Source organism: Lissotriton vulgaris, chromosome 10 (assembly GCF_964263255.1).
Source record: "Lissotriton vulgaris chromosome 10, aLisVul1.2, whole genome shotgun sequence".
In the NCBI taxonomy this organism is placed as follows: Eukaryota; Metazoa; Chordata; class Amphibia; order Caudata; family Salamandridae; genus Lissotriton; species Lissotriton vulgaris.
Genome location: NC_141698.1, coordinates 1,100,065,774 through 1,100,084,779, shown reverse-complemented (window position 1 = coordinate 1,100,084,779; position 19,006 = coordinate 1,100,065,774). Strand labels below are relative to the sequence as shown.

General features: G+C 48.9%; 1 protein-coding gene across 3 annotated transcripts in view; it reads right to left on the bottom strand.

Annotated features, from left to right (window-relative positions):
* Positions 1 to 19,006, bottom strand: part of TBC1D5 (TBC1 domain family member 5) — a 1,888,005-nt gene that overhangs the window by 504,445 nt on the left and 1,364,554 nt on the right. For all 3 annotated transcript variants that reach the window (XM_086942181.1, XM_086942182.1, XM_086942183.1), the window contains one exon: positions 11,978 to 12,120. In XM_086942181.1, coding sequence (XP_086798307.1) covers positions 11,978 to 12,120 — 143 coding nt within the window. The remainder of the gene's footprint in view (positions 1 to 11,977; positions 12,121 to 19,006) is intronic.

Below are 19,006 nucleotides of genomic sequence, written 5' to 3'. Positions count from 1 at the left end.
ATCCTGGTACTCATTTCATTACCAAGATAAATGTATCCTACTGCTTGTGGCATTCGGTAGGGAATAGGAGGCTGTTGAGTGCCTAAGAGTGGGGACAAGGGGTCACCTCATGTCACTGGGCGTCTGACGTCACTTCCCTAGGGCGCAGGCGCCATCTTGTGCACTCAAAGATGGAGGTTTGAAAAAGAAACGATAAAGCCACCCTCCCGGAAGATCCAAACCAGTGTCCTGTTGGTATGTACGTCGTTGTCTGCCGCAGAGTCTTGACCCACTGAGCTATCTAGTTTATGACTCTCACAGTCAAAACTCTAATGAGAATTCACTGCGAATAACGACGGCCTGCTATTTTGGACACAACATGCCTCACGTTAGGACTCCGGGATTTCCAGAGTTCAGCATTTTGTCATAAAATATGGCCTTGTTACCAAGAACTTTCTTTGCTCTACCATGGCGACGCGTCTTACATTACACAAATCTATACTTTCAAAGCGAAAGAAAAGTAATGAGCACATTGTTAGCCATGTGCATGCAAGTCTCACCATTGGCGAGCCCAGGCTGGGTGACCAGGCTCCGAAGCTGCTTCAAGACAAGGGGTGGAACGAGGGTCCGTTGAGAGGAGTCCTGCAACACCTGGGTGACCAGGCTCAGACACCAAGACATGTGGTGGCCAAGACGGTCAGTTGAGTGGAGTCATAAAGCACCTGGGTGACCAGGCTCAGACGCCAAGACATGTGGTGGCCAAGACGGTCAGTTGAGTGGAGTCATAAAGCACCTGGGTGACCACGGTCAGACGCTGCTGCTTGAACACATGTGGTGGCCAAGACGGTCAGTTGAGTGGAGTCATAAAGCACCTGGGTGACCAGGGTCAGACGCTGCTGCTTGAACACATGTGGTGGCCAAGACGGTCAGTTGAGTGGAGTCATAAAGCACCTGGGTGACCAGGGTCAGACGCTGCTGCTTGAACACATGTGGTGGCCAAGACGGTCAGTTGAGTGGAGTCATAAAGCACCTGGGTGACCAGGGTCAGACGCTGCTGCTTGAACACATGTGGTGGCCAAGATGGTCAGTTGAGTTGTCATACAACACATGGGTGACCCGGTTTAGCTGCTGTTGATTCATGATAGAAGGGTCCATTAAAAGGAGTCCTACAACATGTTCGTGAACAGCCTAGCTGTTTGCTGATTCATAACACAGGTGTCCAAGCGGGTCAGCTGAGAGAAGTCAACATCACCAGGGTCACCAGTCTTATCTGCTGTGGATTCATGACTCGCAGCGCCCATGACGGACAGATTGGGCCTGTGAAGCCTGGGTGGCTAGACTCAGACAACATGGAATCGAGACCAGTGACAGCCAAGCGGGAGAGTTTGTATCGGGAGAGTCTAGGTGGCTAGGCCCGGTCACCCTTGCATCAAAACCCACGGTGGCAAGGAGGGTGAGTTGAGTGAAGCAAACAAAATCAGCAAGATGGCCCAGATTATTACTCAAGACCCTTTATGGCTAGGGCTTACAAAGTGTGAGTAGTGCGAACCAAAGGCTGGAACATCAGTTGACTGGGAGTAGAGACAGCTGGAGTCTGCAAGGCGTGGGTGAAAGACACGGAAAGAGCAAGATGGCAGCTGTTTGACCGCCACGAGACGTGCTCTAGTGCCCCAGCCTGAACAAGTTAAAAGTTGCTTGCCTTATAAATCCTGCAAGGCTATGGAGATGGAGCGGGTCTCAGCTTTGAGGACTACGAGGTTTGGTCACAGTGGCTCTGCAGGAGGATAGGACGACGACCGGCTCTTGGAGAAGGAGACTAGTATGGTTTGTCCAATCCGAAATTACTACCAAGATCAACAAGGCTGCGAGGGACGCTGCCGTAACCTGAGCAGCAGCAGGGCGAATACTGATCCATCCCCAGCGAGGGGTTTCTGCTAAGAAACAGGCGGAGGCTGCCACTTGGGCAGCAAGGGGGCCCGATCAGGACATCCAAAAGGAACATCGTAAGGCCGCCGCAGATTCGGGCGGTACCAGGCAGCGACCGAAAGCAGACACTTTTTCATCGGCTACTGCTATCGCTACTGTTGGAGTGAAACTCCCTCCCATGGAGATCACAGCAAGGAATGCCTCCTCTGAGTCTGAGCAGCTGGGAGAGACGGGTGGTGCTCAGTCGCACTCCCCACCCACAGATACAATGCTGTCAGAGGAAGGAGCTCTGCCACAAGGAGACAAGACTATAATATCGGGACTGGATGACACAGCAGATGACTCACTCAAGGGAGGGCAGCAAGCCTCAGGACTCCCCGAAGGAAGGGAAATCTCCAAGGGGCATTGGTATCAGAAAATGTACTCCTTTACCGGCATTTCTAAATACTGATCCGCTTGGGACTGCTTTACCAGAACCATATTTAAAGAATATGCTGGGGTCTCCGGAGCTAGGGGAGAAATGGTTTTCATTAACAAATGACGCAAAGCTTTCAGTCTCTGGTGTGGTGCTTACAGAGGAAGAGTCTGGGATTGAGGGTTCATCATTCAGCATCAGGCAATTAGGACAAATTGTCTACCCAAAAATGAAGAAGGAAGACCAAAACAAGCATATCAGGCCAAGACACGGATATCAGTCTCGCCCACAAGCTAGGATGGGACTATTCTGCCACCAGCCAGATCGACAATGAGGATGGGGTGGAAAACGTATAGCTCAAGATGACCCCAGTAATTCCTAAGTCCCTAAAGATCACTGCTCTATCGATCATGTTTATTCAACTTTAAAACAAATGCAAGGGGAAGCCCTGATGGATAACCGCAGAGCCCACCAAGCCACAAAAAAACTGCAATGTTTAATTTGAAAGATTAGCAAAATCTGCTCAGGAATGAAGGAGAGAGTGACCGCTGTCGAGGAAAGGGCTGGAGCACTAGAGGGGGAAGTAGGTAAACTGCAGAAGCATAAGGAGTTGCAAGATAGGCAAATGACAGACGTAATGTGGAAACTCAAGGAATCTGAGAACCGACAACATCGGAATAATCTTAGGTTTTTGGGTTTAGCTGAAAACATCGAAGGGAGTGACCTGAGATCCTTTATGGTTGGACTCCCGAAGGGAGCTTTCTCCGATCTACCACAGTGGACCTAGGATGCTGAAATACAGTGAGCGCACTGTTCCCCGATGAGGTTAAAGGAAAAAAAAATGTGGCAGGACAAACTGAACGACCTCGGGCATTCTTAGATTTTTGTTGGTAACTTTTTCTTCCGGCAGGCCATATTTGACATAGCAAGACCAGAAGCGAAACATACTTTTGATGGTCATACATTCTTTGTCCGCCCAGATTTCTGCATTGTAACAGTGGACAGGAGGTGGAGATTACGTCAGTTGAACACACCCTTCCAAGCAGCAAGGCATACTTACTAAACCTGGCCCAACTCAAATTCATCTACAAAGAGATGGTGCAGTTATTTTTGCCTGATATGAAGGCTCAGGAGTACCTAAAGAAGATGAAGGGAGGCTTCCCCTCAAGAGTGTGCCGATAACTGCAGTATAAGAAATGGGTTTCTTTCTCCTCCGGCCTAAACGGAAGGATATTTCATCACTGACTTTCTTTTTCCCCCATTCAGTTTGATCTTTACACAAGGCCTGGAGCACAGGGGCACTTTGGGGTGGGTGGGCTGGGTGGCATCACCAGGGTCAGCCCTGGCCTATTTGCTCATTCATGGGGGTTGGGGGTGGGGTTAGATGGGGCGGGGGGAGGGGGTGTCTCAGGCAGTTTAGGCAGGGGTTTGTGTGGGGTGGGCTGTGGGGAGCTTTCTCAAGTGGATGGGGACAACTCTGTGGTGGTGAGAAGCAACTAAAAATATTAAATACGTTCTTGGGCTGTCTTTTCATTATGAATGAGTAACTTGCGGGTCGCAACAGTTAATATCTGCCGGCTAAACGATCCCTTGAAAACATGCGGGAGTGGATGCCAGTTTTTATATCAGAAAACGTGGGTAGGGCTACCGTAGGGATAATCTGGGATGCTTTTAAAGCTGAGGTCCGAAGGGAGAAGGCTCGTATTAGTTGGATCCGCCAATAAAAAGAAAGACATCTGGATAAACAGTATAGCATTATGTCCCGTGCAGAGGCCAAGGCGACGGAAGTAGTTGCTTCAGGAACGGAAACTGAGATTCAGCTCAGTTGAAAGTAGCAGGGGCTAAAGCCGAGATAATGAGTCTCTCAACCAAAAAGTCTTCCGATAAATGCTTAGCACAGAAACTCAAACATTATGAATATAGTGAGAGGGTGGGTCAACTCCTGGCTGTGTGGACTAGGCAGCACACAGCTCAAGCCCTAATTTGTAAAAGCTGGGATCCCGTGTCAGGAATAGTCTTGGACCGAGAAGGAATAAGGGCAGCATTTCAGAGATTTAACCAACAGTTATACACAGATGATGGGGGAGGGGGAGGAGAGGTGGGGTAAAGAGCACAATATGGTTAGATATCGGAGTTCAGTAGGGATAGATAATATAGGGAGCCCAGCACCAGCCACTACCATATCACAACAAGTGGCAGCCTACATGGCCTGGGTAGCCAGCAGCAGCCACTGCTGCATCACAACATACGGCGGCCTACAAGGCCTGCCCCTGCCACATCACAACAGGCAGCGGCCTGCACAATCTGGGTGGCCAACACCACCATGTCATAACACATGGCAGCCTACAAAGCCTTGGTGGCCAGCCACTGGCACCCCTGCATCACAACACACAGCAAACTACAAGGCCTGGGTGGCCAGCACCAGCCACTGCTGCATCACAACACGCAGCGACCTACATGGCCTGGGTGGCCAGCACCAGCCACTGCTGCATCACAACACGCAGCGACCTACATGGCCTGGGTGGCCAGCACCAGCCACTGCTGCATCACAACACGCAGCGACCTACATGGCCTGGGTGGCCAGCGCCAGCCACTTCTGCATCACAACACGCAGCGACCTACAAGGCCTGGGTGTCCAACCACCACCACATCACAACACGTGGCAGCCTACAAAGCCAGGGTGGCCTGCACCACCATTTCATAACAAGTGGCAACCTACAAAGTGTGGGTGTCCAGCACCACCAGGTCATAACATGTGGTAGCCTAAAAAGCCTAATAGGCCTGCACCAGACAATGCTGCATCACAACACACACCGGCCTACAAGGCCTGGGTGGACAGCCACCACCACATCACAACACGCTGCAGCCTACAAAGCCAGGGTGGCCAGCACCACCATGTCATAACACATGGCAGGCTACACTGGGTGGCCAGCCACTGGCACCCCTGCATCACAACATGCGGCGGCCTACAAGGCCTGGGTGGCCAGCCACTGGCACTTCTGCATCATAACACCCGGTGGCCTGCAAAGCCTGGGTGTCCAACACCAGCTACCGCTGCATTACAACATATACTGGCGGCTTACAATTCCTGGATGGCTAGCCACCACCACATCACAACACGCGGCGGCCTACAAGGCCTGGGTGGCCTGCCCCTGCCACATAACACGCGGCTGCCTGCAAAGCCTGGGTGGCCAGCACCACCATGTCATAACACATGGCAGGCTACAAAGCTTGGGTGGCCAACCACTGGCACCCCTGCATCACAACATGCGGCGGCCTACAAGGCCTGGGTGGCCTGCCCTGCCATATCAAAACACAGGGCGTTCCACAAGGCTTTGGTGTCCAGCTACACAGATACCTGCATCACAACTCTTGGTGGCCTACAAGGGCTGGGCGGCAAGCCCCAGCTACATCACAACATGCTGATAGGTGTAGTGGACAACCCAATCTACCCTTGAGGGCTCGGGCAAAGTTAATGAACGGGTAAAGAGTGCCTTCAAGGGATTTATTAGAGTACTTAGTTATGTGATTATAAATCTCAGTTAGGTGTAAGGTTTTGTAATTTGCTTACTAACTAATGTCTTCAAAAAGAAATGAGTTAGTAAGCAAATTACAAAACCTGCTTACACCTAACTGAGATTTAGAATCACATAACTAAGTACTCACATCACAACATGCGGCGGTATACAAAGCCTGGGTTGCCAGCCCCTGCCACATCAACACGCGGCGGCCTACAAGTCGTGGGTTGCCAGCCACGGGCATTCTTGCATGCCTACAAGGCGTGGGTTGCCAGCCACGGGCATTCCTGCATGCCTACAAGGCGTGGGTTGCCAGCCACGGGCATTCCTGCATGCCTACAAGGCCTGGGTGGCCAGCCACTGGCACCCCTGCATGCCTACAAGGCTGGGTGGCCAGCCACTGGCACCCCTGCATGCTTACGAAGCTGGGTGGCCAGCCACTGGCACCCCTGCATGCCTACAAGGCTGGGTGGCCAGCCACTGGCACCCCTGCATGCTTACGAAGCTGGGTGGCCAGCCACTGCCACGTCACAGCATGAGGCGGTCTACGAGGCCTGGGTGCCCATTACTGGCACCCCTGCATGCCTACAAGGCCTGGGTGGCCAGCGACAGCCACAACTGCATCACACACGACAGCCTACAAAGCCTGGGCCAGCATAAGCCACCCAGGCAGCCCCATGCTGTGCCAGCCCGCAAGGCCTGGGTGGCGAGCTCCCGCACCGTCTGCATGACAGGGTATGGCGGCCTGTGCGCCGCCTGGGAGAGCAGGCCATGCGTCAGGGCGCATGGGGTCCAGCAGGGGCGGCGGCGGGGGGCCTACCCACGGCGTGACCGGGGCCTCTGCAAGAGGCGCAAGTAAAGCCTTTTGTCGACGGGCGCCTGCCAGGCTTCGGAGCAGCTTGCGCGCCGGCACCATGCCCTCCTATCAGATGGGCACGGATGGCACTGGGCAGACGATCAGGTGGGCACCATAAATATTTTTGTACAGGGCCCTCTTCCCGGCCAAAAGCGCTGCATCTGTCGTTGGCCTGCGGCATCGGAGACCACTAATCCGGCTCTGCGCGGGCAAATCCCCCAGACCCAGAAACCAGAGAGAGGCACAACACGGCTCCAGCCCAGGAATGCGCGTGGAGAGGAGGGGCGTGAGGAGTAGAGGGGTGTACAGAGAAGAGGGGGTGAACGGAAACGAGGGGGCAGAGAGGGCTCGCAGGGAGGGCAGAGGCCTCGCAGGGAGCGCAGCGCCCGGGTCAGGCGGTACCATCGAGGCCGTGCACCAGGAAAGCCTGGCACACCCACGGCACGCCGCTGCCAGGGAGGTGCGAGGACAGAGGGCTTGCACAACAAAAGCACCTGACAGCAGCCTGACAACATTTACTATTTATCGTCTGCGCCACTTAAGTATTTCCGTTTCCCGGTGCCCCCACTGAGGGCCCGGGCTGTGCCTGCTGGTCACTGCCCGCCCCATCAATATGTCCTGAAAGAGGCCTTAATACCAGGGGGCATGTGTGGGCAGCAAGGCTCTAGGCAGGCACTTTGAGCAGAGAAGACAGAAGACAGAAGGCAGAGAAGACAGAGCCCTCGGGGGACGAAGACCGCTCCCGGCCGGGGCCCTCCTGTGCCCTCCCTGAACGACGGAGCGGCAGCCGGGCATGGGTCCTCGACAACGGGGCATTTATACCACGCGAGGTCCCGGCTCTGCAGGCGGGTATCAGAGCGCTTTACATAGCACCAGTTACTTTACATGAGGACACATTCATTTTTGTTCGGCACGGGGAGATTAAGTGATATGCCTAGAATCACAGGAGGTTCAGCGTCATTGCCGAGACTCGAACCCAAGTCCGAGGTCGAGCGCCCTAGCCGTTAGGCCAACGCTTCCACCCATTCGTAGAGAACACAGTCCGCCCCATCAATAAAATATTTTTTTTTTGGTCCATCGCGTGGGTTCCTCGGGGTGGACTCATGCATGTATGTATTGTACACATTAGTGCCTGTACAGCGCCAACCTTGCCAAAATGCAGCGGAGCGCTGTTTGGGGTTAAAGACAAAGAACGCGTCTGCGACTGATTGCAGGGCGGCTGGGGTCCGAGTGTAAGTGAACTTCACTGCTCTTTGTATGCGCTATAAAGAGGCAAATTAGCACTATTCACATCAAAAGCATGCTGGCTACCTACATTACCCGACATGTGATGGGTCCGGGAGAAACCGGCCTGTGGTCACTTAAGTTCTTCCACACTGTGTCTTCCTTAGACCCCCTAACTAGCCCCCTTGAAGTATTCAAAGCCAGGCAAGCGAGGTCTGTGATTGCTAAACGTGTTTCGGAGCGCTCTGCGGCTCCGCGGTGACTCTTTTATGGACATGATGAACACCGCATCTCCCCACTCGCCCCCTGGTCCTCACGGTGGAGACTAAAGGGAGCGAACGCCTCCTGCGCGCGCAGTACCCCGGCGTGCCACTAGATGGCGCTCTGTACAAGGCTGCAGTATGCAAGGCTCAAGCTCTCCAGTATTTGGTCCTTTTCCTGACACGCCAGAGAACAGAGGGAGGAAGATTTGAATGCAACGCCTCGGACCAGGCACTGTGGATCACAGCAAGTAGAACCGACAAAACAGCCGCAGTATTATAATGATCTCTTGAACCATCCCACCAATACAGATCCCTCCTGAAAAAAAGGACCACAAAGAACATGGCATTCAACTTTATTGTATTTGCCGTCATACAGCGCTCGAGGAGCGTCTGTGGAGGCCGCACTCTGCTCCCTAGGAGTGCTCTGAATGGGTCGGTGTATGAGGGGTGCGTTTGCTTCTGCGTGTGAGGAGCAGAGGGTGCCCTCAAATTAAGTGCCTGTAGTTGCACCTATGCATGAACATGAACCGAAGAGAAGGACAGGAGGGGGAGGCTGAGCTCGAGTTCAAAGGGGACAGCAACCCCCCCCCCCCTCTCAGAGCTTGGGAGGGAGTCAGCATGCAACCATCCACCTCCCAGGAGCACGAGGAGAAATGTAAAGATGACACTGAGGGGGCCAAGTGTCGGGGGGGAGAAGATAACCCTGGCCTTGGGGGCCTTGTCTCATGAGCGGGGCCACGAAAAGGTGGACTAGAGGTCTGACAGGGGCTCTGGGTCCATTGAAGATGGTGGGAGAAACAATAAAGTCCCTATGTAGTCACAGAGTTCCAGAGAGGGATTGGGGTGCCAGTCTGTCGGGGTGCATGCCAACTGCAAGGAGAGATGCCTTACTGGCTGTTGAAGTAGCTGACCAGATGAAGTATGCCCCATGAAGGAAGCCCTAATTACTATGTTTGGTCTGACCCAGGAAGTATCTCCTGGAGTTCAGGGGCAGCCAGAGGCAGTCACACCTTCCAAGGGCAGATTTTGTGGATTCTTCTACTAAATAACTGGACTGTGGGGTGAAGGGCAGCAGAGCGAACACTCTTGATGGGCTGTACAATGTGATGACGGAAGGGCTTCTGTGTTTGAGGAGCAGAGGGTGCCCTCAAATTAAGTGTCGGTAGTTGCAGGGAGTCCAAAGGGGAAAGCTATCCCTCCCCCTTCGTAAAAAAAAAACAACTTTATAGCGTTTAAGGTTCCCTTCACCTAGTACATTGAAAAAAACTCATCTATTTTTCAAATGGGCATCACACATAGTACGTATATACATTACATAAATGTACTCTACAGTGATAAACATTAAAAACTGTTCATACATACTAAACAGTGACAAAATATCATAAGAACAATAATACACAGATAGATCAATTGTGGATACAATTTCCCCAAATATCATAGTTGTGATTTACGGTAAGTGTCCTACTTTTAACCGTGCCACAACTAGATCCTGCTCTGTTCCAGGCACATATCTATGATTAGGGTCCTGATAGGGGCCAGTGGCTGTTTAGCGCTTTAGCTCTGTGAGTCCGATCAATCCGGCTCTACTGGCTGAGTCAAACAGCGTCCCTTAGTGTCTTCTTTTTCTCTGGGCCACTAAGAAATGCCGATGCGTTTCGACCTTAGAAAGTGGGACCATCACTATGTAAAAGGTCTTCTTCAGGGCTGGGTGAAAATGTGGTAGGACATCATTGTATCTGTAGCTGGGTGTTGTAGAAGGTACATTTCTACCTGTGGCACTGGTATGTATTACAACCCGTTGTCTGTGGTATCTTCGATGGCATACCAGGTATAATTGGATACTTGAGCAGCTTTCTTGTGCAGCGTGTTCCCTTCAGATTTCAGCGTTCATTAGGAGTATATTCTATCGCTCGTACACCTTTGATACACAGAGGACTTCAGAGCACAGAGGGGCATGTTTGATGGACGAAAGCCCAGGGCACCCTTTCACCTGCCCCTGTGTTGTGACTGTCTCCAGTCGAGGCATAAGGAGGGGGCCCTGAATGTCCCTTGATGTCACCTACAGGTGGGACCTCTAAGGGTGGCAAATGTAGCCGGTAGGGAGGTTATTCACAGGACGAGAGTTGGGAGGTTGGCCCAGAAGGTAAGCTATCTCATTGAGTCCAGAGATCTCAGGCTGAGTCCAGAGATACTCACTAACGAGTGAGTATCACTGAGTACACAGATGTCAAGATGTCACAGGTCAGGCGTGAATATCTCACAGAGTTTACAGATCTCAGGCTGTCGCATGATAGTAGTGAGTATCTCTCCGAGTCCAGAGATCTCAGGCTGTGGTATGTCAAGAGTGAGTATCTTACAGACTCCAGAGATCCCAGGCTGTTGCATGCTAGGAGTGAGTATCTCTCAGAGTCCTGAGATCTCAGTCTGTGGTATGTCAAGAGTGAGTATCTCTCAGAGTCCCGAGATCTCAGTCTGTGGTATGTCAAGAGTGAGCATCTCTCGGACTCCAGAGATCTCAGGCTGTCACATGTCAGGAGTGAGTATCTCTCAGAGTCCCGAGATCTCAGGCTGTCACATGTCAAGAGTGAGTATCTCTCAGAGTCCTGAGATCTCAGTCTGTGGTATGTCAAGAGTGAGCATCTCTCGGACTCCAGAGATCTCAGGCTGTCGCATGTCTTGAGTGAGTATCGCAGAGTTCACAGATATCATGCGGTCACATGTCAGGTGCGAGGAGCTCATACAGTCATGTGTGTACTTGAGTCATGGCAACGGTTCTCCATGTAGAAGCATTAACTACAAACCATAAGAAGGTGGGATCACCTCAGTCATCTACCTCATCTAACACGGCATTGATTTTTTCTACAGCCCAGTAAAGGATTCAATTGCAAAAACCACAGGTGATGGACAGAATGCAGATCAATGTCATACCTTCACCCCAGTACAGAGATCTGTGCCTAAATCCATCGATTATTTGCTCCCCATGCCATTCCAGTTTGAAACCAGCCCTATGCAAATCAGTCTGACCCTGTGCCTCATGGGAACAGTCCAGCCCGAACTGCCAAGCCAGGTCCTCCCTGGACTGAAAACAAGCATCCTAGGCCGATGAGGGGTGTTACTCCGAAGCCGGTCCCAGGAAGTTTGTTTTCGGTCCAGGGAAGGCATGGCCTGGCAGATCGGGCTGGACTGTTCCCATGAGGCACAGGGTCAGACTGATTTGCATATGGCCATGTCTGAACTGGAGTGGCGGAGTGGGCTAAAGAACGGTGATGGATTAAACCCAGATCAGTTGACAGGGGTGAATGTATGACATTGTTCTGCATTCTGTCCATCACCTGTGGTTTTTGCATTTGTCACCCCGAGTGGGATGGGTATGCTCAGACGTGAGTCCCTTGCTCACTTTGCCACTGGATTCAAGCAAGCTGGGCTGAAGACGGCTGGAATGCCAGAAACCGGTCCGGCTGGAATGCCAGAAACCGGTCCTCGGAAGCTTTATTCCGGTCCAGAGAAGGCATGGCTTGGCAGTTCGGGCTGGACTGTTCCCATGAGGCACAGGGTCAAACTGATTTGCATATAGCCATGTCTGAACTGGGTGGTAGAGTGAGCTAAAGAATGGTGATGGATTAAACCCAGATCTGTTGACTGGGGGTGAGTGTTTGATTTGTTCAAGCGCTCCGTCCATCATCCCCTTTGGTATCGCAGTACAGGATTCAAGGCACTTGCAGCCTTGTGTAGCCGTTTCTCAATGTAAGGCCCGCTCATTTTTTTATTTTTTCCCAAAATCCATGCAGGTACTCACGTGCGTCTCTGATGTACAGCAGCATGGCTACAAAAATGTAGTCGACTAAATTGAGGGTGATGCTGTCGGCAAATAAGGCGTCCCAGATCACCAGCAGGTCCTGAAGGGGGAACTCTCGGCCAAAAAGCAACCGCACCCACCGCCTGGAAAATGAGAAGGAAACGGAAAGAAAGTTACTGGCAGCGGGAGGAAGAGATAAAATACCAGCCGCACCCATACAAAGAGCTGCGCTTCATAGCGCCTTGAGGCGATTCTCTGGGCGCTGTGGCGCGCTCAAAATTCGAAATATAACTACATAAAACGGACAAAAAAAATCACACACATGATTGACAGCAGAGGCAGCAGCAAGCAGACACGACAGTTCACTTGGATACCGAATCCCCACCTCCTATAAACATTCCAGTGCAGCCTGACGGGGCGGGGGAGTGGGGGTGGGGGGGGGAGGGGTGTGTAGGGGGGAGCAGGCGGGAAACCTCGCAGGTCAAACACCATCATACCTCTGCCCTCTTTACTTACGTCTGACAGTGACAGAGTTCTCTGCCGTACTTCGGCAACACATTTACTCCAACGTACTTACAAAATTATACCAACACTTCAACACGTGCATCAAGAAAGCGATTTTTAAGGCGAGTATAATTTCGTAGTAGAGTTGAAAACATTACATGACGCTAGGTTATATTCAGTCTCCGTTTGTTTCATTTGGGAGTTTGGTTAGTATTAATTTAAAAACATTTAATTAAAATTAAGAGTTAGTGTTAGAACAAAGTTACTTATCACTTTAAATATATTTAATGTAATTCCGTAACAATTACAGTTAAAGCAATTATTAAAATAAATAATAAAATAAAGATATGAATGTATGTACTTAATTACACGAGGTTTGGGTTTGCATTTAGACTACAGTAAGATTTATAATTATTTCACTTAACTTAGAGAGGGTAAGAATTAATTTAAGAGACGAAACATTTATTTTGATATCAGATATTGAAATTGAATAACCTAAAAAGTTAGGGATAGCACTAATGTTCGATTAATGTTTTAAATGTACTTAAATAGATTGAAAAAAGGATGAGAATTAGGATTAATTTATAAAAAAATAATTAACATTATTTTAGTTTGAGGTTGAGAATTGATTAATGTTGTATTAAGAGATTATTTGAGATTAATTAAAAAAAAGAATCTAAATAAAATTAGGTCAGGGGTTAATCATAATGACATTTAAAGTAATTAAATGAAATTCTAATTAGGATTAGGGGAAACGTTTAGAATGATGGTCCGGTTTACGATTAGGTACAAGGGATAAAGGGAACCTTTTGGCAATATGTTTAACACCTCAAATGTACTGCCACTCATAGCAGAAATACAATTATGTATATTTATAATAGAAACAGGGACTGGATGTAGTGAAAAAATGCATTCAACGCATCAAATACGAAGGGAAGTAGGAAAGATAAAACTACTATGAGATGGATTTCAATGCACACAATAAACGAAGCACTGCATTGTGAAATGCCTAACGAGTATTACAGAACCAGCCTTAACACATGTTTTCTATAAGTTAATGTATCATCCCGAGCAAGGCCGGTAACTCTCCAAAGGATCTAAATTAAATAGTTTTATTTGTTAAGTCTTCGATTTTTAACCTGTGGACACTTTTCCAAATGGTTAATATAATACTTGTCATAAACAGGCTCTTCATTTGAAAGTTTATGCATCATTCTCAAACTCAGGTTGCCACCACAGAGTGCCGGTCCTATCAATGTCATGAATAGGTAGGCTGAGTATCGGAATGTAAATAAAGGTTTGAAGAAAGGTGATGAAAGTAAGAGGACAGAACTAAGGTAGGCTAAGTATAGGAGATACAATAAAGGTTTTGAAGAAGAGAAAGGTGGTGAAAGTAAGAGGGCAGAACAGGCAAACGTAGCATTTCATGAACCGATAGACAGTAACATGGCTCCCTTTGAGATGGGTAAGACGACAGCCCTCACCAGCAGGCGAGGTCATTCATGAATCAATCTGACATACTTGATATGGCTCAAGCGAGTCATTTCTAGGAGCGCTGACATTTGCTTACAACCTGCATCTAAGACCTCCCACCTTCAGCAAGGAGCTTCACTTCACACCTTGCAGAGACTACAACTGCCCAGTAGTCCACTGTATGCATCACCTCCACCCCCTGAGCTCCCTTCTGCTCCCTAACCCCTTTTCTTCAGGTGCCCACCACCTTAGACTCCATCACACGCTGAAACAATCCTCTACCTACGCCCTGCTGCTAGCCAGACAATGGCCGACGCATGCACAGATCGCTCACTGGCTCATGGCACCATTTTGGATCTTCAGTCCTGCTTTCGATGGACCTACAGCAAACTGATCACAGCAGTGGCCGGTTCTGATTCTACTCTGGTGGTTTTCCTTTGGCAAAGCCATTCCATAAAGGCTCTCGTATTTTAAAGCAACTCACAGGTTTGGCACCATTTCCACTAAAAATGGCTAAATCTCTGAGTAACCACTGAGGCCAACTAAGTGCCCCCTTGGTGCCAATTCTGGATGGCCAACTTATCAGATGCAGCTCTTTGGGACTTCTGGCATTCATACAGGCTTGTTTGCTGTAATTCTATCTAGGTCAACCTGCTCCATAAAACCATCCTCTGTCTGACAGACAAAACCTGGGAGCCTGTAGCGCCAACATGGAGGGTGGAGACTGGTGAATCACTTTTGGTGTTTGTTTTAAGCTAATATGTTAAAAGGAAGGACTCATTCTTAAAGTGTAGACTCCAACTCCACCAACCAGGAAAAAGTAAACACTTTTCTTCCTCACTTCAGTTAAGAATACCACTTCCTGCCTGGTCTCAGACAACCGAAGGAGGAGGAATCCGTTGAACATGGAATAAAAACATAATAACGGACTTGCACATAGAAAACTTTCTCTTGAGGTGGATAGGATACTTCTAACGTGTAATGGATTACCTCACAGTGGACCGCATGGTATTTTAGGAATGGACACTTTTTGTGTAAAATTTGGGGGTCTAACAGAGCAACTATTTTTGTTTTTCTGTAAATATGTATGTGTATGGTGTACAGATTTTTGTTGGATTTTATTAATCAAGGTTAAATAGAAAAAAAGACTAGTGGTCCTCACCAGGTATAAATTAAGAAATAAATTATGTTTTTGACCTGAAATGAGGAATGTATGTGACTTGTTGAAATGCATGTGAATTTGATGGGGCATTGAACCAGTTTATAGGAGTAATTAATTGTACACTATTTTGAACTTTTGGGATATTTGTTCCTCCATATCATTTTGTGTTTTTAGTATATTTATAGCCCAGAAAGTGAAGAAGGATTTGGGCAAACCCCTTATATATTTGGTGTGGCCTCAAATACGGCAAAGGATTCTCAGTGTCTGCCCCCCCTTCTGGAACTCCTTCCAAATCGAGTAACATCTAGTCCTCAAAATCTGCAATTCAGAAGACCTTTTTTGTTCTAATGGAGAAGAATTGGTCTCCACTCAATGAATCTAATGTCACTTGATCCATTATTAGCAAAAAAACAATGGTTCTGTTGGGAATCACGTGTAAATAGTCTTGCGTACTAGATACGAATTATAACATTACATTGATCATTGAATATTTTAGAAAAACACAACACAACTCAATTCAGAGGAGAACTTCCTTATAGAATTTAATTTTACACTTTTGCAAAGAAATCAGACGAACTAGGACGTCGTTACGTTGAATGCTATCAACTTCGGTTATCGCATAGATGGCGCCCCCATCATTATTTATTCCACCGGTTGGTGATGAAAGCAACACAAGGATATATAGAATCCCCCTTGATGTGAGTGTAAGGTGTGGGCTGACACCTTCGGACAGTAGCATTGAATCATTGTGCTACGCCACCTGAATCATTAGTCTGTCCCATCCTCCCTTGTCTTGATGAAGACCCCTCACAGATGATTATTAATCTGCACTAATTATTAGGGTCGAAACGTCGACGTTGCCAGCTCAACTTGTCCACGCAACTCCCCAACTAGAATAAGGAATATTTATATCTGGTTGGGCTTTATGCATCTTATGTTGGACACGCTTGTAAAATACAGTTCATACTTGTAGGTAAATGTGTTATTTATGTCACCTATGCACAGCACCATGTCACTGAGCACGACCATTCACCAATAGCATCACCCATCACATGTTCCCTTGTAGTCCTACATTTTGGACAGCCAGTTATTTACTTACATTGCTAAAAAGTATACATTTTATAAGGAAGTTCTCTGAATTGAGTTGTGTTGTGTGTGTTATTCTACAACATTCAATGATCAATGTAATGTTATAATACGTATCTAGTACGCAAGACTATTTACACGTGATTCCCAACAGAAATATTGTTTTTTTGCTAGCATATCTACCCAGGGTCTGAAGGTTACTGGCTTACCCCATTATCGTTAATGACTTGATGCACTACAACATAAAGGCTGGGAGTACCCGTGGAACGTCATAAGAGGTTTATAGGTCACTTTCTCTGCTGTGGAATTGGTACTAACATCCAATAACTACCAGAGCCTTACTACGAAAACAGCTATACTTGAAGCGCTTTGAGGGATGTGAGGTGAACTTGAAGTCCTGGAAAGAACAAAGGGAGAGAAATCACCATCTTTGTGCCCTGCGTAGAGAACAGACACTTGCATGAGCACACATTGTAGATGACAGGTGTAAGCATCAATGATCACCTGTGGGCGTGCACCTTGTAGATGACAGGGCAAAGCACAAATGATCAGCCTTGGGTGCCCACCTTGTAGATGACAGGGATAAGCATCAATAATACCCCACAGGCGCACACCTTGTAGATGACAGAGCAAAACACCAATGATCTCCTGCAGACGGGCACCTTGTAGATGACAGGGATAAGCATCAATGATCACCCACAGGTGCGCACCTTGTAGGTGACCGGGATAAGCATCAATGATTACCCGCAGGCTCGCGCACCTTGTAGATGACCGGGATAAGCATCAATGTTTACCCACGGGGGTCCACCTTGTAGATGACCGGGATAAGTATCAATGATCTCCCGCAGACGGGCACCTTGACGATGACGGGGATAAGCACCAATGATCACCCGCGCGGGCTCGCACCTTTTAGATGACATGGCAAAGCACCAATGATCAGCCTCGGGTGCCCACCTTGTAGTTGACAGGGATAAGCACCAATGATCTCCTGCAGACGGGCACCTTTTAGATGACAGGGCAAAGCTCCAATGATTAGCCTCGGGTGCCCACCTTATAGTTGACAGGGATAAGCACCAATGATCTCCTGCAGACGGGCACCTTTTAGATGACAGGGCAAAGCACCAATGATCAGCCTCAGGTGCCCACCTTGTAGTTGACAGGGATAAGCATCAATGATCACCCGCGGGAACAAACCTTGTAGATGACAGGGATAAGCATGAATGATCACCCGCACTCCTTGTAGATGACAGGGATAAGCATCAATGATCACCGGCAGGCACAAGCACCTTGTAGATGACAGGGATAAGCAACAATGCTTACCCGTGGGTGAACACCTTGTAGATGACAGGGATAAGCATTAATGTTCACCCACTGGGGTGCACCTTGTAGATGACAGGGATAAGCATCAATGATCACCCAGGGGCGTGCACCTTGTAGATGACAGGGATAAGCATCAATGATCACCCGCGGGCGTGCACCTTGTAGATGACAGGGATAAGCATCAATGATATCCTGCAGACGGGCACCTGGTGGATGACAGGGATAAGCATCAATGATATCCTGCAGACGGGCACCTTGTAGATGACGGAGATAAGTATCAATGATCACCTGCGGGTGTGCACCTTGTAGATGACGGGGATAAGCATCAATGATCTCCCGCAGACGGGCACCTTGTAGATGACCGGGATATGCTCCAACGATCCTCCGCAAACGGGTACCTTGTAGATGAAAGGGATAAGCACCAATAATCTCTAGCAGACGGGCACCTTGTAAATGACCGGGATAGGCATCAATGAGCACCCGGGGGCGCGCACCTTGTAGATGACAGAGATAAGCATCAATGATCACCTACGGGCGTGCACCTTGTAGATGACCGGGATAAGCATCAATGATCACCTACGGGCGTGCACCTTGTAGATGACAGGGCAAAGTACCAATGATCAGCCTTGGGTGCCCACCTTGTAGATGACAGGGATAAGCAACAATGATCACCCGCACTCCTTGTAGATGACAAGGATAAGCAGCAATGATCATCAGGAGGCGTGCACCTTGTGGATGACGGGGATAAGCACCAATGATCTCCCGCAGACGGGCAACTTGAAGATGACAGGGATAAACACCAATGATCTCTCGCAGTCGGCCTTGTAAATGACCGGAATAGGCATCAATGATTACCCGGGGGAGCGCACCTTGTAGATGACAGGGATAAGCATCAATGATCATCCTGTGGGCGCGCACCTTGTAGATGACAGGGATAAGCATCAATGATCATCCGCGGGCGCGCACCTTTTAGATGACAGGGATAAGCATCAAAATTCACCCGCACTCCTTGTAGATGACAATGATAAGCATCAATGATCACCAGGAGGTGTGCACCTTGTAGATGAGAGGGATAAGCACTAAGGATCACCCGGGGGCACGCACCTTGTTGATGAAGGGGATAAACTCCAATGATCCCCCTCACCGACAGCTTCGAACCTTATAAATGACAGGGATAAGCATCAATGATTCCCTGCACTCCTTGTAGATGAACGGGTTAATCACCAATTATTGTGTGAGAGCCCACATCTAGTAAATGACAGGGCTAAGCACCAAAGATCACCCACAGACGCACACCTTGTAGATGACAGGGATAATCATCAATGATCACCCGCAGACGCACACCTTGTAGATGACAGGGATAAGCATCAATGATCATCCTGTGGGCGCGCACCTTGTAGATGACAGGGATAAGCATCAATGATCATCCGCGGGCGCGCACCTTTTAGATGACAGGGATAAGCATCAAAATTCACCCGCACTCC